Genomic DNA, 24638 nt, shown 5'->3' with positions numbered 1-24638 from the left:
ATCCCAGTAAAATTCTAGAAATCATAATTATGTGTTTTATGAGCATTTAGCAGAGATAGAGGTGACTGAAATTCCAGGATGTGTACTCTGGAGAATTTTTTAGCAAATAAACACAAATGAGATAGTGGCTGTGAAAATATTTATAGTATATACAATAGTCTTAAAATGTTTATCTTATTAGTTTAAGTGGCCAGTTTCTTTCATGTTTCTAAATTGGAGGAGTGCCATAGACCTGATTATATCTTGAAACAAAACATTTGCTAATGTTTTAAATGTTGTTATTATAGTTAACATGGAGCAATGTGTGTGTATATATAATATATATAATATATATACATATATATAAAATCACTGCAGCCAGTTGCAAATAATTATGATCTCTAGAAGCATGATCCCCAGATTTCCTCCTTGGTACTACCATTATCAATTTTTGTTGTTGTTGATATTTTTTGACAAGATTTTTCTGTGTAGCTAGGATGACCTGAAACTCAAAATCCTTCTACCTCAGCTTCCAAAGTACAGATTATAGGCATGCATCCTAGACCCCTCTGCCGATATTTTTAAATTACAGACAAGCTGGTACAGTTATAGATCATGTGAGACTATTTATATTTATTCCAGCTGTGATATTGGCATTATTTCTTCATTCCATTTAAAAATAACTTATAATAATGATAATAATAATAATAACAATAATAATAATAAAACTGTGTTATTCTGAGGATGAAATAATACCAAGGCTTTCTCCTTAGCAAGCTCTCAATAACCGTTTGCAGTAACGTTGATGGAGGTAGTGGTGTGGAGATAAAGGTGTACTTACGAAATGCACAGATGGGGTAAAGCTATGGGTGGCAGCTTGAATCAGAAAGATGACTAAGAAGCTGGATGGCTATGGGGAAAGCAGTAAAATTGATGCTAGAGAATTAGTAAGATCGAGAATAGAGTGGAGCCACATGTGAAATCCTGCCTGGATGTTTTCAAACTTTCAGAACATTTTCATGGCCTTTGTGGAAGAGGGAAGAAAATCAAATTTTAGCTGAAATCAATTTGAAGACTTCCTGGGGATTAATTTGGTTGACCACACCATTATGGGAACAAATGGGTGCTCAGTGGTAGGCCTGGCTGGTGCTCAGGGGATGCTAGTGGTGGTGGCTCTGGTACAACACATGTCCCTAGAGCTCCTCCTGGGCGTGTTTGGGGTGCCGTGAAGCTTGCTGCGATCCCAAGTCTCACTTTAAACCATACATTGCTCAGCAACCCAACTAGGTGAAACGTTCTGTAGGTTCTGTCATTTCAGACATTAGAGACTTTACCATGGGAAACTGGGAAAAAAGAGACATTTTAACTACTTTAATGTTTGTAGGACTGACTTGGGAAATAATTTGATCCTGTCTTGTCATAGAAGGCAAGTGGGTTTTAGGTTCTTATAGAGAAATGAAGACTGTGGCAAGTGATTGAAGGTCAATAAAAATGTGAGGAAGGTCATACTGTAAGAAAAGTGTCCTTGTCTCAGGTCTTAATTATAATATCACACCACCCCTGTGTGTGCGTGTGTGTGTGTGTGTGCGTGTGTGTGTGTGTGTGCGTGTGTGTGTGTGTGTGTGCGTGCGTGCGTGCGTGCGTGCGTGCGTGTGTGTGTGTGTGTGTGTGTGTGTGTGTGTGTGATTAGATTGAGCCAAGTCCTGGTGCGTGCTAACTGTATTATCTATCACTGAATTATACCCCAACCCAAATTCCAATTCTTAAGAGGAGTTTATGGTGATTGTTGCATAATGTCTCTTGTAAAAGGAAGAAAAGGGCAAACTTCACATATGAACACACATGGGGAAAATGTCTTCCCCTTTCAGAAAAGGACATATAAGAACACAAGTGTTGGTTTTAACAAATATAAGTGATTATTGAGGTATAAATTACACAGTCATATACATATCTTATACATGTCTTATAGATAGTGGAGAATGGCTTTTTACTTAGATATATGCCTGTATGACCCATCTAGGGTGAAACAAAGATGTTGTAGCACCATTCAGTGAAGTTAATTATCCACCCTTTATCTCAGCCATTTTCAGTCACACTCCCAAGAGGAAGGAATATATTTTTAAGATTTTTATTTTATTTATTTATTATTATAAGTAAATGCCCTGTAGCTGTCTTCAGATACACCAGAAGAGGGCGTCAGATTCCATTACAGGTGGTTGTAAGCCACCATGTGGTTGCTGGGATTTGAACTCAGGACTTTTGGAAGAGCAGTCAGTGCTCTTACCCACCTAGCCATCTCATCTGCCCCGAAAGGAATATTTTTAAAGTGTACATAAGAAGCACAGTCCCAGGGTCCTTCGTTAGAGTAGACTAAAGCTGGAAAGTGATCCAAATGTCCAGTAATAAGAGAGTAAGTGTCTCGTGTATACACACAGTGAGGAGTCCTCAGACATGAAAAGAAATGAAAATTCTGTGCTACTAAATGGATAGACTTCAGAAATACTGCAGGCTTCCTTCTGTATGACATCCAAGACTGTGACTTTTAATGAGAGACTTTGATAACAGTTTGATTTTGCATATAAACACACATGGGGAAATGACTTCCCCTTTCAGAGTAGGACTTATGGAAACACAAGTTGAAGAAAAATTAGGCAAATACCAGCAGTTCATGTTGGCTAATGAGAAATACAGTTAGCAGGCTTTTTTCCTATAGGAAGTAATAGGGTGAATTGTGTGGTTTTGTACTTACCCTTTCCTTTCATAGTAATACCACATCACTCCCGTGTGTGTGTGTGTGTGTGTGTGTGTGTGTGCGCGTTCGTGTGCGTGTGTGTGTTTAGATTGAGCCCAAGGCCTTGTGTATGCTAACTGTATGATCTACCACTGAATTATACCCCAACCCAAATTCTAATTCCTAAGAAGACTTTATGGTAATTATTGCCTAATTCCTCTTTTAAAGGGCGGAAAGCCACTGTAGAGTTAATCTGTCATTACAAAACAAACTAAATATTCTATATACAATTACATTTTAGATACTTCCAAAGAATGAAAGTTCCTGGCAGTATGAGCAAGCAGATAACTTGTTACTCTCTGCTTACAACTTCTGATATTAACATTTGCTGTGACAAATTTCATTTGTTTATCTTGTCATTTTATCCTTTTCCACAGTGACAAAGCATGAAATCACAGGGCAAGCCCAAGTCCAGGAAATAGACCTGTAGCTACCATGTGCAGGAAGGACAGGGTGGGAACAAGCATAAAGGGCCAGTGACTGGGTTTTCTATGCCATGGAGCAGTTCTTTATCTTGGTGGGTGGTGGTGTTACATGAATCTGGATAATACAGGTGCATTCTCAAATCACGTCAGCCATGTCAGCTACAGCTTTGTTGTTGTTGGACTATGGTTATGTGGAATATGAGTTTAGGGAATTCAGAAATCTTTGTGCTGTTTTCACATTTTTCTGTACTCCTAAAATTAGCAAAAATCATTTCAAAAAGCACAATAGGCAGCAGTTATGAAGTCTGAGCTTTGAGAGGGGCCAGGAATCAGAGCGGTAGGGATAGAATGCAAGAGGCCTATAAGAAATTAAATTTACTCCTACAGTTTCTTAAAAATGAGCCCAAAATATCAGCTTCTGCCTATTATTTGGATAATATTAGCAAAAATATGTTAATGAGATGATATCCTGCAGCAGACACGATGCAAAAGGAGCATTCCGTCTGTGGAGTCCCATGCTTCTGCTAGGTGTGCAGACTGACAGTGCCTGTTGCCTCTGTCTGCTAGCCTGCCTGCCTGCCTGCCTGCCTGCCTGCCTGCCTGCCTGCCTGCCTGTGTCTGACTCCACCAGCGTATTCACTGATGAACCTGCTTCACACAGTTTTGAACTACAGAATCCCCCTTTAAAATTTTGGCTTTTACATAACAAGCTATGGAAAGAGAAAAGCAGTGAGAGCCAGCTCGTCACTCACAGTGATGGCCAAGCCTGCGGAAGTTGTTTAGATATTCCCTTCTCTTCATATTTTTGGCATGTTAAATACTCCTAAAATTAGTAATGCATACTAGATCAAGATTACAAAGTCATCCTCAGCTATTTAATGATTTTGAGGCCAGCCTGGGATACATGAGACTCTATCTTGAAACAAACAAACGGACAAACAATCAATCATTTATATGGCATGCGTAGTGTAATATGGGTGATGGGGAAGAAGTTTTGCTTGAACATAGTTTCTGAGATCTAGTCTACAAAGTCCCCTGTCTCTTTCAATTCTGTGTTGTTATTGTTCCTAGCAAAGATCTAAGAAAGGTTAGGTCTGCTTGTCCTACAACAGAAGCCTATTAGTCCAAAGACAAGGTTGCAACATAGAAGAACCTTATTTTGGTGAGCTAGATGGTGGGAACAGCTGGGGACCATCTTGTCGGACAGGGCCATCTGGCTGAAGGCTCAGGGTTGGTTAATATGGAAATGGCTGAGTCTGGCTCCACCAATATATTTGCTGATGAACCTGCTTCACACATTTTGAACTACAGAATTCTTCCTCTCTCAAAGTTGTCAACCTTTAAAATTTTGTACACACATTCTCAGAGTCTCTTAGTTAGGGATTCCATTGCTGTGAAGAGACACCATGACCAAAGCAGCCCATACAAAGGTATACACTTAATTGGGGCAGGCTTACACTTCCAGAGGTTCAATCCGTGATCATCATGGCAGGAAGCCAAAACAGCTGTCATTCTTTCCAGGAATGACTTTCTGCTGCTGCCGCTGGCCAATTGTGAGATTTCTTTACAGCTTTCCTATAGGGTTGTCCCTTCAAAAGTTGCAAGCAGTCCATGAAGAGATTTGTAGGGCATTCCACATATTAAGGGTGAATTTTCAGTCATGTGGGAGAAAGCATAGTTGTAATTTCTTTAGTGACCAAGCTTTCTCTCCAGCCCTAGTTTATTTTGAAATAAGAAAATATTTTGGGGACTGGTAACATGGTTCAGTGGGTAAGGGTACTTGTTGCCAAGCTAGGCTCCTGGAGTTTGATTCCCAGAACCTGCGTGGTTCAATGAGAGAAAATGGACAGCTGCAGGCTGCCAACCGCCTCCATACATGCCCTTCCAAATAAATGCTACTTTGTACAAAGATATCATTTCCCTGTCAGAGTGAAATTTTGGGTAACAAGTGCTAAAGAAATACCAATTGCCCTATTTTGAAAAGAATGGAATTCCAATTTAAATAATGTACCCACAGAGACCACACCCTTCAGCCCCTTGGCTTTTCTTTGTGTTCCATACCAGTGTTTGTTTGTAAACTGATTATCTGCATTTCACAGCTGTTCTACCCTTCCACCTGGAATTTTCTAGAAACTTTATAAAATTGTCTTTCTGGATGACAGGTTAAGCTTTAATATGAAAGGATCATGAAGTCGAATGAGAAAACTTGGACACTTTTCAAAATGATAGCTCAGTTGTCCCTTACAGCTTACACTCATCAGAGACCCTGGGTCTCCATGACCTTGATTTTCATGCTTGTGAAAAGGACTGTGTTTGAATTTCTGAATTTTAATATGAAGAAACCTTGTCTTAAATTAACCTATTAAGGAATACCTCATTTAGCTCTGTGGTTATTTCAAATTCAGATAAATTTTCACTGGCATTAATATTTCATGTAATTCCTGAGTGATTTTTATAACTGACAAAAAGTCTCATTTACATCTATATCACAGGTGTTTGTGCAACAACTAAAATATATATATATATGCTCCACTTAAATTCAAGGTATAAAAATGCATATTTTAAAATAGAAGATGATTTCTGAAGACTGGGCCAGGTGAATTTTAAACATGAATTACTGACAAAATAACAGATAGCATTTTTGCCACTATAAGAAAGAGCTAGGGTTCTTATGTAATAGTTTAAATATTCTTAATTTATCCTGTCTTGGACTTATATGATTTAGTCTTGTATTTTTAGAGCATCGTCCCTTTGACTGCAGATTTACAAGGGTTCTTACTTTCTTTCCCTGACAGATATAAGCTTACCAAAGTCGGCGACAATATGCTACACAGCGGCCCTGCTCAAAGCAAGAGCTGTCTCTGACAAGTAAGTGAGCAGTCACTTGTGTGCCCCCAGTGCTGGCCAGATGTGCAGAGACTTGCTGTCACCTCTGAGGGTTTCTCCAGAAGATTCCTGGGATCCTTTTGACCCTGCTTTAAAGCATGCATTTCCCCAAAGCTGCTGATCTTTTACTTCACTATAGCAGGAGGAAGTATCTGTCCCTATGGATTGTAAGGCTGTGGGGGTTCCTAACATGGATGGATTGGCATTACATTGCATTCCTCTGGGCTGACTTTTTATCTTTTTGTCAGACAGTAAAACCAAAAAGACTGCTTGGGATTTACACAAAAATACTCTGTCCTTCTCTCTCTCTCTCTCTCTCTCTCTCTCTCTCTCTCTCTCTGTGTGTGTGTGTGTGTGTGTGTGTGTACCCTTCCATTTTGCTGTCTGTTACTGGGTCCTTCAGTGCAGTGGGGATGGCCCTCTCCTATTCTTTGCCTCACTCCTGGTCTGTTTACTTTGAGATGGCACCTCAATGGGACATTTGCCAATTTTATTCAGGCAGGTGACTATGGCACATAAACATTTCACAAGAATCCAAGGGATGACCGACCTGGCGATTCATTGTTTTTGAGCTCATAAAGACATTTCCCTGAGACAATCCACCCCCTTTGCAGCATCTAAAAGCAGAGAGCAGGTAGCAGCCTCTGCAGTATCAGGCAGGTTTGCTGTTAAGTGTGTGTGCACTTCAAAACTGGAGTAATTTTCTTTCATTCTTTTTTATCCTGTAGATCGCCAGTACCTACTGCAACATCTTTTCTCCCTACACAGCGACTCCAGCTTGGGAGGGCAGGGCCAGGGTTGCCACAGCTTCCCCTGTGGTGTCTGCCTGCCAAGCACAGCTCTGGAGTTAGCCCTGGGTGTGAGGTGAGAAAGAGATTGCATGGTCTGGTCTTTTTTTTCATTCCCTTGGGCAGGTGTCTTGCCCACAGTTGGGGCATGCACACTCCCCTCTGGCACAGCCCACACAGGCTAGCCTGCTGCTGAAGCTGCGGCCACTTGGCCTCCATGGCAGCACTGACATTGGGTTGGGAGCCTCCCTTCAAATTCTCCCCAGTTCTGTTTTGAACCAAGTGCGTTCTTCTGTAACCTAGGATTCTCTTTTTCCTACGCTGTCTGCCCTTGTCAGTCCTCCCTCTGCTCCCACCGAAGCAGGGACCTTGCAGAAAATTTAGATTAGCTATTTAGACAGTGAGTTGACAGATGAATAGAATTCCTGCCTCCATTCAGTGTAAGCACGCTTTCTGCTTCTGCTGGGGTTTTTGTTCACTTTGGTGGAAGGGGTAACTCAAAGGTCCCCTGTTGAGAAGTTTGGAGAGCTTGTGCCCGTGGCTCACTGTGCTCTTAAGGGCCCTTCATGTATACTTGCTCCCTGGGTAGCTGCCCAAGCAGTGGTCCCAACTGCATGATGTTTGTCTTTCTGCTTTTCAGATTCTCTCCAGAGGCTGCATCTCGGAGGGGGCTGAGCACAGCAGAGATGAATGCAGTAGAAGCCATCCACAGAGCTGTGGAATTTAATCCGCACGTGCCAAAAGTGAGTCTCTGGTTCCCCTAGGAGCTCATTATGATGGAAGAGAAAGCATTTGTTAACCACAATGCCCTGTCCCCAGGATCCCCGTTATGAAACAATGGATTGCAACTAGCAAAAGTTGGGACCTATGCAGTCTACAGGCATTTATAGCCTCATTTTTGAGGGGGGAAACCCTACACTCAAGGGAACTTAAGGGAGGGGTCTGGTTTTCAGGGTAAATGTAATAAATTCCAAGACTTTGTTTGGGCAACTAGGTTCAGAAACTTTATAACTAGCTGAAGTGGAGATCCTGAGAGTTTGATAGGAATTTTGCATCAGTTTTAGTCTGGTCTGAGGCAAATACTGGAAATAAGCCTTATGCACAAAACTCATTAAAAACACCAGCTAATGTGACAATCCATGTCTCTACAGATAAATGTAGGTTATCAGTACTGGCTAGAGAAAAACAGTAGAAGCCCCAGAGTATGCAATGTTTTGATTGTGAGCACCACTGTATGGGCTACGTACACATAGTGAAAGGATTGGTCTTCGCTGTTCAAACTCCATGGTCTGGAGTTGGTAAATGCCCCATAGTTTCCACATATTCCTTCTGAAGTTGATTTTAACAGAATTAAAGCAAGACAAAAGATATTTCTGGAATGTTTTATTCATGAGCTGCATGTATATTTAGGGTTTTCCTGAAGTATCTGCTCTGTGGTAGGTATTTAGCTGTGGGTCCATTTCAGTCTGTTGATATTAAGCACATTTAGCCTCTAAGAAATTAATCCTGCAGCTCACATCTGATGTTACATGGCAGGAAGTATTGGGGAAAAAATCTGATGAAGACCTCCTGATGCAAATGACAAAGAAATCCTACTCGCGTTGTTGCAGTGTTATAGCAACAAGATGGAGGGGGTCGGGGGGAGACAGAGAAGTGCGCATGGAGTTACACACTTTAATTTACGTTGTTGATATTGAAAATGGTAGAGCTAAGTGATCTAATATCATTCCTGATGTTTTACTTAAGTCTAGGTTATGTTTCTATTTAATGGGAAATTGAAGAGTGGACCAGAGTGGCATTTCTGCATGAGTATATATTTAACCACTCCAATGCTAGTGGCTAATCAGCAAAATATTTACAGAGGCTTAGGGGTTATATGTAAGATGCTATAAGCACGAATCTTTATAGAATATTTTGAGGCTAAGCCAAAATGTTGATTGAACTCTGATTAAAATGTAAAACTAGTCATAAAAGTTGTTCTCAATTATAGTAAACTGAAGTCATCTATTAATATTTATTGGATACTCTCTCAAACTACTGAATGATTCTATCAGCATAAATAGTGCTCATTTGTAGGAACTATTGGGTAACAGCCCAGGATTCTGAAGTGGAAACTTGGGTTCGAGTTCTGGCTCTCATTTCCCAGACACAGAGCCCTGGGGTCAGTGCATCTGAACTCATCTTCCAAAGGAAGAGCAAAATATAAGCCTTGCCTGACTTTTGGGATAAGAATCAAATGAAGTAAAATATTTAATAATTTTTACAAAACACTCGTCTTAGTTACTGTTGTAGTACTGTGAAGAGTACTAGAACATTTAATTCGAGGCTTACTTACAGTTTCAGAGGATAAGTCCATTATCATGACAGGGACAGCCAGCAACATTCTCATGATAGTGGCATACAGGCAGACACAGGAGTAGTAGTTGAGAGAGCCACAGGCAAGGGGTGGCGTGGGGGATGGGCTGGGGGTGTAGAGCACTGTAGATATAGGCTTTTGAAACCTCAAAACCCACCTCAGTGATAAGTGACACACTTCCTCCAACAAGGCCACACACACACTCCAAGAAAGCTACACCTGCTAATCCTTGTGATACTATCAATCAGTTCCCTCCCTGCTGACTAAGACTCAAATATATGAGGCTGTGGAGGCCATTCTAACGCAAACTGCCATAACACTTGAACACCATCTATTTATAAATGCTTAAAGTAACTAATGTTAGCTTATTAGGGGCCCCTCAAGCCTAGGAGACAGGTCTCAATTTTTCCATTTACCCTAATAAGAGCCCTATAATCCAGGTAGAAAATCTGTCCAGTTCTAGGTTAGTTATTTTGATTGTGTTATCATTTAATTCTGTGATAATGGGCAGAAATGGTTAATTAAGCTCCGGAAAAATAATGAAAGCTCCTGGAAAGTAGCTCAAAAGTGCTGTGGAAGCATTTGACAGTAAGTTGACACTCCTGCCAATTATAATTATTCTAAAAGTGGAAATGCCCCAAATGTTGCTATAATTGGTACACAATAATTGCATATATCTATGAAATAGAATGTGGCATTTCAATATATGTATACAGTGCATAATGATGACATAAAAGAAAATGTCTTATCATTTTAGAAGTACAGAATTTCTTTGAGAGGATTTCAGTTATTTAACCTCACTTAATTTTTCTAATCATAAGAACAGAGAAGAGAGTAGTATATTATGCATTTAATCTCTACAGGGGAAGGATTTACTGATTTTGGTTCAAAGTTTTAGTCAATCATGGAAGGGAGAGCTGAAATTCAGAAAAAAAGACATAGAGAGGGAAAAAGAGAGGAAGGGAGAGAGAGAAAGGGTAAGAGATGGAAAGGAATAAGCCTGTGTAGTACAGCCTTTTTTCTGCTTTTCTTCCTCTGGTCTTGTAGCCTATGGGATGGTGTTAACATTTTCTCTGAAGCACTCCTAGGCACTTCTCTAGGAAAGCTAACTAGCCATTTTAACTTTACCTTCACTGACACCCAGACATATCTCTTAAATCATAGTGGTCACGGTAGGCTCCTCAAGGCTCATGTGCATCTCTTTCTTTTAACTGTGTGTGTACATGTTCATCTGTGTGAGTGCATGTGTATGTGAGTGCACATTTGCTGTTCTGGGTGCCTTCGCCCTTTGGTTGTTGCTGTTTCGTTTTTTGTTTTGAGCTAAAGTCTCAATGGCCTGGAGTTTATATGTTAAAGTGGCTGACCACTAAGCTCCAAGGATCTGCCTGTTTCTCCCCCTCCAGCACTGGGACTGTAAGTGCATGTGGCCAGACTCAGCAATTCACATGGGTTCTGGGGACCAAACTTGGTTCTACTCGCTTGTAAGGCAAACTCTTTACAACTGAGCTAATACGCCAACTCTCACGTCCTATTTCTAAGACAGAACACAATCTGTTTCCAGTAGTCTTAGTCGATCCTTGTTGAAAAGCTCAAGTTCAGAGCCTACACTGAGACTCAACACAAACATTTTCCCTTAAAATCCTTTAAAATCAAATTAAAAAAATTAAGTAACACACTTTCAGTGGCCCAGAGCAAGCATGTCTATTTCATGATGTCTAAATAAGAAAACACAGATGAGGAATGGGACCAGTACAAGATTAAAACCTAGGTAAATATTTAATATTGAAACTCCAAGTTTGGTATCTGAATCACATGGTAGTATGAAATGAATTCCCAAGGGCTTTGGCAGTCGAGCCACTACTACCTTTCTGGCTGTAGGCCCAAGGCCCCTTCTTAGACTGGCTCTGCTCCCAGTCTGTAGATTTCCTTTTCAGATGGTCTTGGGTCCTAGAATCTAACTTCCAAGGGTGTCCTCTCCATTTGACCTCTGGCTCTGTTGTCACAGCTTCACTCTTCACCCTTTGGAGGCCACCTGAAGAGAAGCTGACCCTGACACCCATTACCTGGCCTCCCAGGCCTTTCTTAGAACTGATTATAGAAGCTTTCAGGATCCGTAATTCTTACATTCTGCATATCTATCATAATTAGCATAATGTGGATGATTCCAAAGTCTTCTTCAGTAGAAGCTCTCCAGGACTGCAGCTGCAGTAGAAGCTCTCCAGGACTGCAGCTGCAGCAACCTCGAGTGCCTAGATGACTGGAGACAGCTCTTCTCTTAGTGGCTCTGTGCATGGGCAGAGGACTTCTCAAAGACACATTTTTCAGATGAGTTCAAACTTTTATAGCTTTAACCCTGTGATAAATGGGGTCTGGATAACTTCTAAGATTCCCTCAAAGTACCCTTCTTATTGTCCTTATTCTAGGTATTTAGTTTCCTTTTAATGATCCCAACATACTTTCTTTGGTCTCAGAGCTATACATGGTTCTTTTATGAGTAAGCTCTAAGCTTTTCTAAAGCTTTCCACTGTGCTGGTGTTTGTTTGTTTGTTTGTTTGTTTCGTTTTTTAAATCACAGTTCTCACTGTAAACTTGGCTAAAATCAGCAAGCAGTAACCATGTCATAACTTGAATTATTGGTGGCCTTGAAATTTCTTCCACTAAAAGATTAAATCTATCACTTTTAAACTCAACTTTGCTTCATTTAGAGTATTAAGACATGAATAACAAACAATCTCTAGTCCAATTCCTATGATTATAGCCTTTCCTAACTACATTCCTGGGCATTCTCATCTCATGAAGGCTCATCAGAATTGCCTACTATGTTCTGCTTATAGCATTCTAGACTTTCTTTAGTTCTTCAAACGTTTCCAACTCTTTACCACAAAGCAGTTTCAAAGGCCCCCGAACCACACTGTCAAATATCACAATGACCCCACTTGTCTGGTATGCATTTTCTGCATTAATGTTGCCATCATACAAAATAATCTGATGGAGCAATTAAAGGGAGAGATTACTTATTTTGGCTAATCAGATTAGGAGGAGCATAGCAGAATGGAGTAGCCTTTATCATGGCAACCCAGAGAGGGAGATGAAGAGGATAAGTGGGAAACCTGGGAGGTAAGAGAATAGAAGGGAGGTAAGAGAATAGTGGGAGAGAAACAGGCAGAGAAATGAATGTGCCCCTGCTGCTCAACTCTCTTCTTTGCTACCTTTATTTTATCAGGGCCCCTAGCCTAGGGGATGTTGCTGCCCACATTCAGGGTAGGTCTTCTCTTCTTAGTTAATCCTCTCTGAATGCTTTCACAGATAAACCCAGAGATGTGCTTTAGTAATTACCTAAGTGCTTCTCAATCTGGTCAAATTGACAGCCAGGATTGCCATCAGAGACAGAGCACCTGGGGTCACTTAGTTTACATCAGTTTCACCTGATTGGTGGATTGTACTGTAGGGAGACTCCGTCTGTTTACATTTCACAAGCTAAGATATTCGAATTAACCACAAAACTTTGATACACATACTAAATAGAGGGCACTCCAGACATCTTTTATGCACACTCTAGTTCCTAACACTGTAGCAAACATACCTGTACACACAAATTGCATACTTGCTATAAATCCTCAGTTCCTATTGATGATCCACTAAATCCCCACCAAATTCCTGACAGTTGCTTCAAAATATTAAGGTAATTAAAAATTTTTAGTTATTTTTATACCACTCATTTATTTTCTGTAACAATACTGTTAAATGTTCCATATTATTATCTCTGTTACTCAAGTGAGGGAACTAAATCCAAAATGTGTGAATTATATAGGGAGAAGCCTCTGGGGGGACATTCCCAGCCCTGGGCTAGAAAGTTCAAGGTTAGGGGCAGGCATGCCAGGAAGGACACTGGGAGAACCTGGAGGCCAGGCCTGCTTTAATATGTGAACTATGCACCTCAGTCTCTTGTCAAACACTCCTAAAGCTGCAACCCTTTAATACAGTTCCCCATGTTGTGGTGCACCCCAACCATAAAAGTGTTTCATTGCTACTTTGTAACTGTGATTTTGCTACTCTTGTGATTCATAATTTAAATATCAGATATGCAGGGTATCTAAAGGGGTCACGAGCCACAGGTTGAGAACTGCTTGAGTTTGAGTGTTGGTGTGATACTCAACCCAGCCCCAGAATATGCAGAATGAGCAAACCATCTTCTCAGCCCTGAAACCTTCGAGCATGCTGACTCTCACAGTTGAACCTTGGCAGACTAGAAAGTGTGGCTGGGAAGGCCCCCAAGCCCTGTTCTCTGCTGTCCCAGCACTGTCCCTGACTGCTCAGCTTACACTTGACCACTCACAGTAGTTTAGCTTCCAAGGGAAGGAAGCATGGAAATGAAAACCAACATTCTCCCTCGCGCAGAAATCTTGGAGACCTTCATTAATAAACAAGGCCAGAGTTCTTCCAGCTGAAAGTGAAGAGTCCACTAACCCAGCACGCCTGTCAGCTTCCTGGTGTGTGCTAGGGAATGGGACAATCAGCTTAGGAAATGCAAAGATTTGCTTCCCACACACTTCCAGAGGTTTGGGCCTGTTGGCTGTCCATTAGATCTGTGGTGCAGCATAGATTGCAGCAGAAGTTTATGGAGGAGTAAACTGCCTATCAAATACGTTCAGGGAAACAGACAGAAAGGAGACACCTGGCCCTGGGGACATTTCATAGCCAGTCTACAGTACCCAGCAGCACAAACCACCTATGCATCTAGTCTAAAGAACGTACAACAGATGTCCATGGGCCACCACCACCTCGGAAACTCTCAAGTGACTGACCCCACCCATAGAACTGGAGGTCCCACAACTGCTTTGAACAGCATAGACAGGCTGAGGAGCCATGGCTAGCTTCCTGCAGTGAGAAAATAATATGGATGGAATATTCAAGAGAAATCACAAACAGCCATAGGGGAAAACTTTTGCCTTAATTTTTCCTGATGTTCCTTCCTCACAGGGAAGGATGCTTACCATATCACTGAAACTCAATTTACCCACAGGACAGCCTGATGGAAGGACTTCACCTAATTGATAACTAAGTTTTTAATCAAACTCTGCATATTAAGATATGAGAAAATTTTAAAAAGGATTAAATTTATGCATTACCTTCAAAAATCACTATTTCTTTCAAAAAGTTCATCTATTGTCAATTTAAAAATTCATTTCACAGTGATTTCAAGAGGGATGTAAAGGAAAAATATCTCAGTATATATGCTAATGAGGTGTCTGCACTCATTGTTAGGATGGTGGGAACTCTACTTCATGTATACTGTAAAGCAATCCTCTCTTTATATCTTGGTAAAGCTGATTGACAGAGGATAAAAATCGCTTTTTAATCCAATTTAGGAAACAATGTGTAGTGAGTTTTAGCATTTAAAGATTCTTGAAGCATGGAAGCAGAAATTCAAAATATGCTGCCAGATTATGATATTGTATATCAGTGGTATATTGCAGAAATATTATTTCAGTATACATTTCTTTGAGCCATATTTTGTTCCAGAGTCATTTTGCAAGAGAGTAAGGAGATATGTTATAGAAGCAAAACCCAAAGGAAAAGGAACAGAAACCAGTCTTAAAGTCAGATTTCTCAAGCATAGAAAGTCCCTAAGGAGCCCTTTCTAACAAAGCATGTTGCTCATGTTGTACTGCACCTTGGTAGGTCTCTCCAGCCAAGGGCTCCAAAGTTGCCCTGACCTCAGCCACCAGATGCTATGGCTTCTTCTTAGCCTTCATCCTGTTTTTGGTTTTGTTTTGTCTTGTTTTGTTTGTTTTTGTTTTTGTTTTGTTTTGCTTTGCTTTTTCTCCTCCGCCTTTGGTTCCTCTGGCAGACCTTCACGCTTCTTCATTTGGAACTGTTGGACATTAACCCAGTGCATCTTGCATGTTTTGCTGGAGCAGTGAGTCACAACACCCAGCCTCCAGCCACTTCTTACATCTAGAGGTAGCCCCAACCCCACGCCACTTCTACCCCTGAGTCCTTTTTACTTCTTCATGCTGGTTTTAGGGAGAGCCCTTTCTTCTCATGCTTAAAACTCTCCTGTAGAATGTCATAGGTTCCAGAGCTCAGCTCCTGCCTGTCTTCCCAAACTTCTTTTCTAGACTTTAGACTGCACACCTGACTCCCACAGACCATCTGTCTAGGAAAGTTCTGCAGATACTTTAGACTCAGCGTGTCACCTTCCCACTGCGAACACACTTCTTCAAGCCCCCTGCCCCCTCCCCCCGCGTTGAGATCCCAGCCAAGGACCTTACATTAGTCTGTGTTCCTAAGTGGCAGCATTGCCAGCCTCACCCAGCTCCTTCTTCCACGTCATGCTCTGTGAGGCACTTAAGTCCTAGTGCAGTCCCTTTCTCGCCCACTCATTCCCCTTGGCTATGTCAATAACTTTCTAAGGATTTTCTAACTTCCGCTTCTTCCCTGTCTGTTGGTCTGGCATGTGTTCCCCTCCCCCCGTTTCTCTCAAAGTCTTATTCTCCTTAGCCCATTGCAGTGCCTTGGATCATTTTAGAAGCTATAATGTGTCTGCAAACTGCTTTCAGCTCTCTCTCCACATAACACAGGTTTTTTCTTCACCATAGAGTCAACATAGTATTTTGATTGCTTGTTTTCCCTTTGAATATAGTAGTATGTATCTGAAAGTTTGTAAAATATAGAGTAATCCCATTGTAGAGGACACATTCTGAAGTATGTCTTGAGTGGTGTTTTCTTAGTTCCCTTCCTCGGATAGTAGCAGAAAGGCTGAGTTCTTGATGCAAGTTCTGTCCTGTGCAACTTGTGCAGCCATGGGTTAGCTACTGAACCTCCTAAGCCCCCAGTTTTCCTATGAGTCTCTGGGGTTATGCTTGTTATGTGTTGATGTAGGCAGTTACTCTGATGATAATGTTCACACTTCACCAGAGCCTAAGTACTACCTATTCCCTTTGTTGCTCCAGGGCCATTGTCTAGCCTCGCTTCTGGTCTTGGCATCCCTGCACACCCACGTTTGTAGTTCTTGCTCATTTCATCTTACTGTTGTGTCATCCCATTACTGTAAACCTCTGCAGACAGTTGTGTCTGTTTATGTCATTGTTGCTAAGTATGTTCTACTTTCTTTGCATAGGCATGATCTTGCTCTTCCTCCTTCTCTCCCACACAAAGGTTATGGAGGATCAAAGATTAAGGTAGAAGCATAGCATGATTTGCATTCATGCCCTTGGGGTAGTTTTTGGGCACTTTGTCTTTGGGGCATCCTGTAAAAATACAAGATCTGTGTGTTTGAGATACAATATGCATACTGTTCTATCTTTCCTTGAACCTTTACATAGTTTTATGTCTGTTCTTTTGGAGGACTCCATGTGTCCTTCTATATCTTTATATAAGTTGTGGCTAATCCCATGTCTATGAACCTGAAAACATCATGGGTATGTCCATCTCTGTCCCTAAGGCCTACCCTACTTTGGCACTTTCATGTTTTTCCTTAGGATATACTGTCAGAATTACAAATGAAGGAAAGTCACTGATGAATGGGTAAGCAAACCGGGGAGACGCAGATACCCCATAGATCAAGATTTGTTTGTTTATTCAGACTTGCTTTATGCTTTATGCTTTATTTCCTTGTTGGTCAATTGGTGCCCCCAGTAGCCAGATCAAGTGCTGTGATAAAACTACTCATGGGTTTAACCTAGAAACAGACTCAGTTATGTGTGGGAATTCTCTCCAGGATAACAGAACTCATCTTTACAATTATGTGAGAATTTCACCTTTTATTGACTAGTAAAATGATCTGCTGTCCAGTGAATGTGTATGCACAGGTATTTCTTCATTGGTACTTTGTAGAAGTTTTCCATATTATCATATCTCATTTCTAAACTTTGACACTATGGTGTTTTGAATAGGAATGACCGCTATAGATTCATGTGTTTGAATACTTGGCCATAGGAGTGGCACTATGAGGAGGTGTGACCTTGTTGGAGTAGGTGTGGCCTGTGGAAGGAAGTGTGCCACTGTAGAGGTGGGCTTTGAGGTCTTAATAGCTCAAGCTATGCCCAGTGTGGCACATGATCTCCTTCTGCTACCTGTGGATCAATATATAGAACTCTCAGCTCCTTCTCCAGCACTATGTCTGCCTGTATGCCACCATGTTTCTTGCCATGACTAAATCCCTGAAACTGTAAGCCAGTCCCAGTTAAATATTTTCCTTTATAAGAGTTGCCATGGTCATGGTGTGTCTTCGCAGCAATAGAACTCCCAGTAAAGTGTAAAGTAAAGACACCAGTACCATACATTTGCTGCTCAGTTTTTCAGATGAACAAGCTGAAGAGCAGAGAAATTGGGCAACGTAACCAAACTCATGGCCATACTGTAGAGCAGGATTCTAAGCAGCAATCCATAAAGGCAGGTGGCAGGCAGAAGGAGGCAACACAGGGTCCCTGGTATGGATACCTCCTTCTGCATGACAATAATGGCTGAATGAACCACAGTTACTTGAGATACTTTATCTTAGTACATGCATGCTGCTGAGTCGAAGGAGCAGTCAACAATGAACTTCAGCATATGTTGCTTCTATATCAATGTCACTTTTTTTTTACATCTGAATATGTGTTTTATTGAGGAGAATTTCAAATATGAGAATACTAGATTTACATCATCTTTCCCTTCCCATCTCTCCCCTTGAACTCCTCTGTTCCCCAGGTCTGTTCACTTCCTTCTTTACTTTATGTATATGTGTGTGCTTGATTGCATGTTTTTACGTGCAGCATGGACCTGCAGGAGCTGGCACAGAGCAGAAGAGGGCATAAGTTCCCTGGAACTGGAGTTGCAGGTGACTGGGAGGCAGTGTGGGCTCTGGGAGCAAAGCTGAGGTCCCTGCAAGAGCAGGAAGTACTCTTACTGCAGATCCATATGTATACAGGAAAGTAATAATATAGGAAAGTGATAAAGGAAAATAATAATGATTATTACAAAAATTCTGGAAATTTGAACACAAAAGAAATTAATCTCCCATAATAATAAATATTTAGCTATTCTTAACTTTATCCTCGTGTCTTCCATGCTTTTTAATATCCAAACATAATTTTTATTATCAAAACAATCTGCTATGTATAGTATGACAGACTGTTTTTTTCATTTAGCAAAATATCATAACATTTTCTATGCTAATAAATATTTTTCTGCTGTTGGGCTTTGGAGAGTAACTTGATAGCTGTCATATTAAGGTGCTGGAATTTAATTACCCTGTTCTTTTATATCTTTTATCCCTATATTTTGCTGATGGTTTTCATATGATTAATGGTATATAGTTGGTATTGAACATTCCAGAAATGTGAACAAATTAATTCCTTTGCATTAGTATCTATGTGAAGGATAACTTGGGAGTTGTTTTTCCTCAAGTTACTATAGAGTTTTATACCTTTAAAAGGGAAACCTTGGCAGTCTGTCACTTGGAGTGGTTTCTGTGGCAGCTTTCCTCTAAATGAGCCAGCTCTTCTTCATGCCTGCGGGAGCAGGCACCACTCACTCACACACGAGAGCCCTCTGCTTCCCTATGCTCTGGCTTTACGTGCTAATGTATCAGGCATAAGGAACACAATTCTGACACAAATTGACTTTGAAAAGTTGCTTCCGAAACCTTTAGAAGTGCTGTTCTTCAACTAGTGTGGTTGGGAATCTGGGAAGGATGTTAGAGGTAGGATGCAGGCAAGATAGCACAGAATGCTGACTTAGCTAATAGAAACCCAGTCGCTAATACAGACAGGCAGAGCATGTGCTCTGATTTGCAAAGTACAGTTAGCCTAATTGATTTCTGCATACTTGTGGATAGGGATCTGCCCTCTTCCATTTATTTTCCTCTTGACAAGTAGGATGTGAAATGTTGTTCCATGCCTTTCTAATTTAAATGTTGCACATGTTGAGACCTGATATTGCCAGCCATTTAAGCTTGGCCCAAAACACAGCACATTGTTGTTATTAGCCTTCATCAGTTGGTTACAGCCAACATTCTATTTGAAACTATAAGAAGTATAAATCTCCGTTATAGATATAACCTATTCCTGCCATAAAATAGATATAGTGAGAATGCCGAGCTAAATCTCCTGGGTGAATTGCTTTTGTTGCCCTCATTACTCTGACTAGGTCAGGAGTGCTCACTTTGAGACCGTTCTTGGGAAATAATGTTTGAATTTAAGTTAGCATATATATGTTAAAGGTGCTTTAAAGGGAGTAGCGAGACAAATTAAAATCAAGACAACAAAGTTTAATGTTCTTGAGGATTTTGTGATTGAGCTGAGAAAAGGACACATGTAAGCATGGTGCTGTAGAGAGCATATCCATGCATCACGAGCAGGGGAGCTTAGAGGGGAGCAGGGCCTCACCTCACAGCCTATACTGTGGACTATGTGTGTTGTCCTTGGAGCCACGTGCCTGCATCCCAAGGACACCAAGGAACCATTTGCCAAGGAACCATTCTGTCTCCCTAACCCTTACTACCTTTTGTCAAGGGCATGTAGATATCCTGGTCGTCAACAGTGCTTTAAAAATTACATTTTGTTTTATTATTTATTATAGTTTCATTATAATGCATATTTATTTTCAATGAGTATATGTTCCTAACAAAGAGTATTTGTATATTTTTTTCTTATTGTTTGAGAATTCTGTGTATCTATACAATGTGAGTTTTTAAATATAATTTTAAATTTTCTTGAAAATATAATTTTTTGTACAACATACTCTGACCATAATTTATCCTCTCCCAGCTCCTTCAAGATCTTGCCACCTTCCTAACTACTCATCCATACCACTTTTTCTCTCTACTAGAAAACAAATAGGCAAATCCAGAATAGGACAAAACTACAAGAAAAAAAAGCCAAAGAAAAAGTGTAAGAAACATGTTCAGATGCAGAAACATGCATACACTTGCACACACAGAAATCCTATATATATATTTTTTAAAATTGGAGACCATTCTATGTAAGCAAAAGATCTGTAAAGTCAAAATGTGCCCAGATAAGGCATTATGAAACAAAAACCCTCCAAAAATAACATTGAGTTTGTTCCATGTTGACCATGTGAGCACCCTGCCTTTAAGTGTGGTTTGTATACCCAGTGAGAGTACATTAGAGAAAACTAATTTTTCTTTTGCAAATGATTGTCAATTGGAGATAGCTTCTGGGTTAAGGATGGGAGCCCATGTCTACCGGAACATCTCTGCATAGGGATTCCTTCTGGCTTACAGTGCAGGCCCTGTGCATGCTGCCACAGTCTTCTGGTTCACATCTGCATCAGCTCTGCAATGTCTATAAGGCCTTGTTTCCTTGGTGTCATCCATCCCTACTGGTTCTTAGAATCCTTCCACCTCCTCCTCTGCAAAGTTGCCTGAACCTCAGAGGGATTTGATGGAGATGTACCATTTAGGATTGAGTGTTCCAAGGTCTCTCACTACACATCGTCCATCTGTGGGTCTTTTTGTTCCCACCTACCTCTGGAGAAAGCTTCTCTGATGATGGTCAAGTGGGACACTGGTCTATGAGGATAGCAGAATGTCTTTAGGAGTAATTTTATTGCTATGGTCCTTTAGCAAGACAGTAGTTTTGATAATTTCTGTAGGTCCATGGCCTATCTAGCCTCAGGTTCTTGGCCACTGGAGCAGTGACAGATGTGTTTCATCTCATAGAGTGGGCCTTAAATCCAGTCAGACAGTGGTTGGTTACTCCAACAACTTTTGTGCCCTAATTGCATGTGTTTAAAATAATTGGTGGCTGGGTTAGTATTTACCTGTATCTTCTGATGGTGTGCAAAGTACCTTTGAGTACCATGAACACTAGACAGTAGGAGGATAAGCTCTAAGTGGGCACCACCTTGACTTCTCTGTGTTCACTGAGTTATATACAATGTGATTTTAATTGAAGTCACTCCCACTCCCTCTACTTCAATTCCTTTCTTACCTCCTCCCACCATATCTTCTCCCAATGTCATGTCTGTGTTTTGGGGTTTTGTTGTTGTTAGTTTTTGTTTTTCTTATTTTTTCTCCCATTAAATCTGATCAGTGCTGCTAGTATGTATATGGGTCATGGCATCTACTGAAGCATGGATAGCTTCTCGGGAGGGAGCCACATCCTTGAAGAAAAGTCATTCTTTTTACCATTCATCAATTTCCAGTAGTTGCACATCTATGGCTGAGACTTTCTGATCACCTCCCATCTCCATGTTGGGATGTTTGTTTGGTTTGATCTTGTGCACGTACAACTGTTGTGAGCTTATGTGTCCAACTGCCCTGTTCTATACAGACTATTTTGATATAGTATTATTGCTTCTGGCTCTATAATCTTTCTGCTGCCCTTTCTTTGCCCATACCTTGTGAGGAGGTGTGTTGTAGATGTCACATTTAGGGCTTAGAACTGCAGTCTCTCATTCTCTGAATGTTGACCAATTGTGAGTCTCTTTGTGAATTCATATCCTGATAAAAGAAGATTGTCCATTGAGGGTTGACACACTAATTTATTGCTTTAAAGATAAGTCATTATGAGTGAATTAAATATACATTTAGTAGAATAATAATAGTAGGTTCTCCGCTAGGGCCTATGACCTATCTAGTCACAGATTCTTAGCCCTGTAACAGTGCTAGGCTGAGTTCCATCTAAAAACTGGTCTAGTTATTTGCAGTTTTGGCAAAAAAAAAAAAAAAATCTGTAATAATGTGAATGTTCTTTCAAATTTCCAGTGCAGTAGTCATTAGCCACATGCAGTATTTGAGGACTCGACATATGGATAGTAGAATCAAACTGAATTTTTATGTTCTTTAATTTTAATTAAAGTAACTACATAACCACCACTTTAGGCCCTTGACAGGACAGTTGGTAATTTTCTGAGCCTTCCACTGGGGTTATCTCTGCTGTGTATTCTAGTCTGCTTTCAATCTACAAATAGGAAAATACCCACTAAATTTACCCTTATGTCTTTCTATTGCTGAAGGTCCTTAAGCCCAAGAGAAAATGTGTATTGAAGCAGTTTTAAGAGATTTTCCTAGTGCTAGAAATAAGAAGAAAAGTAGATTACACTCCCTCAGACCCCATCTGATTCCATGCCACCGTGAAATGTTCCACTCTACCTCAGTTGATTAAATCAACTTATCATATTTAGTTTGTTTCAAGATTCATATAGCATCTTCCTCATTTTTGACTAATTGGCAGCATAGTTATGAATGATTACTAAAATCTCAGATCAAGATCTTATTCTCATTAGATACGATTTGTTCCTCATTAGTTTTGCTGAAGATTACTGATGGTAACAAAACGGTCTCCCCGTGCTTTCTTACTCTGAAACTGTGTAACTTGTAGTCCATAGCGCGATATGAGTTCTAGATGTTTGAGGATGATTTATAGTCTTGGGGGCTTATAAGACTATTGCTAGCATTATGTAACTTATAATGGAATCTATTAAAATAACAGAATCATGAAGGGATAGCCAGCTGTATCTGAGTATAAAGTATGCCCTTTATATTTATCTTATAGTTAATTTAATTATGTTTTGGTTATAACTATAGTGCTAGTTGGATTGATAACATTACTTTCCACTATTGTTCCCACATACCAATAGTTCTTTCCACAAAACAATGTCCTTTTTGATATACCTGTATAGAAAAAAAAAATACATGGGTAGTGTTACCCAATGCCAAATCTCTTTAATGCAGGTGGTTCACATAACTGCTTGACTTCATATGTCTGCTTCATGTATTTTCACTGTGGTTATAAAATTATCCAAAATCATTGTCTCCTCTACATTTTTCCTTTTCCTGTTTGAGCCTATATTAATTTTTTTTGATTAGAGTATTTCAGTCTACAAGTCTTCATGGAAGGAAACAAATACAAAGCTAATCAGCTGTCCCCCAACTCTGAAAATTGCTGGGGCTTTTAGTAATAGTCCTCAAATGTAGCCATGAGGTTGGAGGTTTGATGAATGATGGTTTTAGGGAAGCCAGCCTATTTCAGTGTTGAATTCATAATCACTGTATAGTAACACATCTGTCTCCTGCTTTTTTAATTTCAGTATCTACTAGAAATGAAAAGCTTAATCCTCCCACCAGAACACATCCTGAAGAGAGGAGACAGTGAAGCAATAGCATATGCATTCTTTCATCTTGCACACTGGAAGAGGGTGGAAGGGGCTTTGAATCTCTTGCATTGTACGTGGGAAGGCAGTAAGTAATTTTTTTCTTTGAACAATCTTTAAGAACATAGAGTGCTAGAACTGTTTATGCCTCAACAGTTCATGATGAACAATGAGAACTGGCAAGTCTGTTTTTTTGTTTGATGCTCCGGATCCCCAGAGATAGGGGTGTTGCTGTTGTGGTGCCACATCGAGATTAGAAGCATACCTCCATACAAGAGATAACTGATCTGAGTCTGCTAGATAAATGCTTTACCACCCAGCAAACCCTCTCTGGAGATCTGCCCAACCCTTTGACATCATTGTCACAATGAAGTCTTGTGCTGGACCCTGCTTACTGTTTTGTATAACCTCAGCTGTAGAGTTGGATAAGAGACACAGTTATCACACTGAAATGAAATTGAGCATCTACAAAAGCACCCTAGATATGTTTCAAACAGCAGCAGTGTCCATTATGGGAGTGGCTTATGGGAGGTGGGGCACCCCTGTGAATAATAAATGTCTGTTAGATGGCCCTGGCATGTTGTCTACAGTTGCTGTCATTCTGTGTAGGGAAACAGGCTCTAAGGTCAGGTGACATGCATGTCTCCACCTTCTCCTCCTTGTTCTCTGTGCGCAGGAGGAAAGGGCTGCCTGTGCCAGCTGTCTGGTGATGTTTTCAGAAGGTAGAGGTTTGTGGGTTAGAACACCAAGGGCAAAGTCTGGCAACAGTGAGCAAGCCCTGAGGGCAATAGACAAGCAAGCAGAATATGTCAAGAAATGGCAAGTTGTTGGGCTGTTAGGAGACTGTAAATTAAGGAAGAAGCAGCAGTCTTATGTTATTGGACAACATGGACAGTGAAGCACTGCTAATCCCCAATTAAGCAAAACAAGCATAGCAGGTGGCATTTTCTTTTCCTCATGGAAAAGCAAAACCAAATAATATTAGAATGTCAATTTTTTCCTATTGTATCCTTAGTTTAATCAGGCTCACAAACAAGTTTTTTTAATCCCCTTTTTTCTTTATCTTTTCTGCTTCCATTTTCACTTTGATAAGCTTCGGTTTCTTTTTATTTCTGCCCTTCATGACTCAGGAAGAGTCTAGCTTGGTTCAGGAAGTGATGTGGCCTGAAAGTAAGTTGACAGAGATGCTTTCAAAAGTGGTTGGAAATTTTTTCTCAGATAATTAACAAGCTTTCTTTGTATAATTTTCTGCTTACAACTTGAAAGATATGAATTTGACAATGCTTCTCCCTCTGCTTTGTAAATGC

General features: G+C 40.4%; 1 protein-coding gene across 3 annotated transcripts in view; it reads left to right on the top strand.

Annotated features, from left to right (window-relative positions):
* The window catches only part of St7 (suppression of tumorigenicity 7), a 240051-nt gene that overhangs the window by 197034 nt on the left and 18379 nt on the right, over positions 1-24638 (top strand). For 2 of the 3 annotated variants that reach the window (XM_029478333.2, XM_021164295.3), the window contains 3 exons: positions 5991-6063; positions 7510-7612; positions 23269-23419. In XM_029478333.2, the coding sequence (XP_029334193.2) occupies positions 5991-6063; positions 7510-7612; positions 23269-23419 (327 nt within the window). The remainder of the gene's footprint in view (positions 1-5990; positions 6064-7509; positions 7613-23268; positions 23420-24638) is intronic. The other variant, XM_085840808.1, reaches the window with a different exon arrangement.

Source organism: Mus caroli, unplaced genomic scaffold (assembly GCF_978045245.1).
Source record: "Mus caroli unplaced genomic scaffold, Mus_caroli_1 scaffold_7, whole genome shotgun sequence".
In the NCBI taxonomy this organism is placed as follows: Eukaryota; Metazoa; Chordata; class Mammalia; order Rodentia; family Muridae; genus Mus; species Mus caroli.
This window is presented reverse-complemented; position numbering and strand designations above follow the sequence as displayed.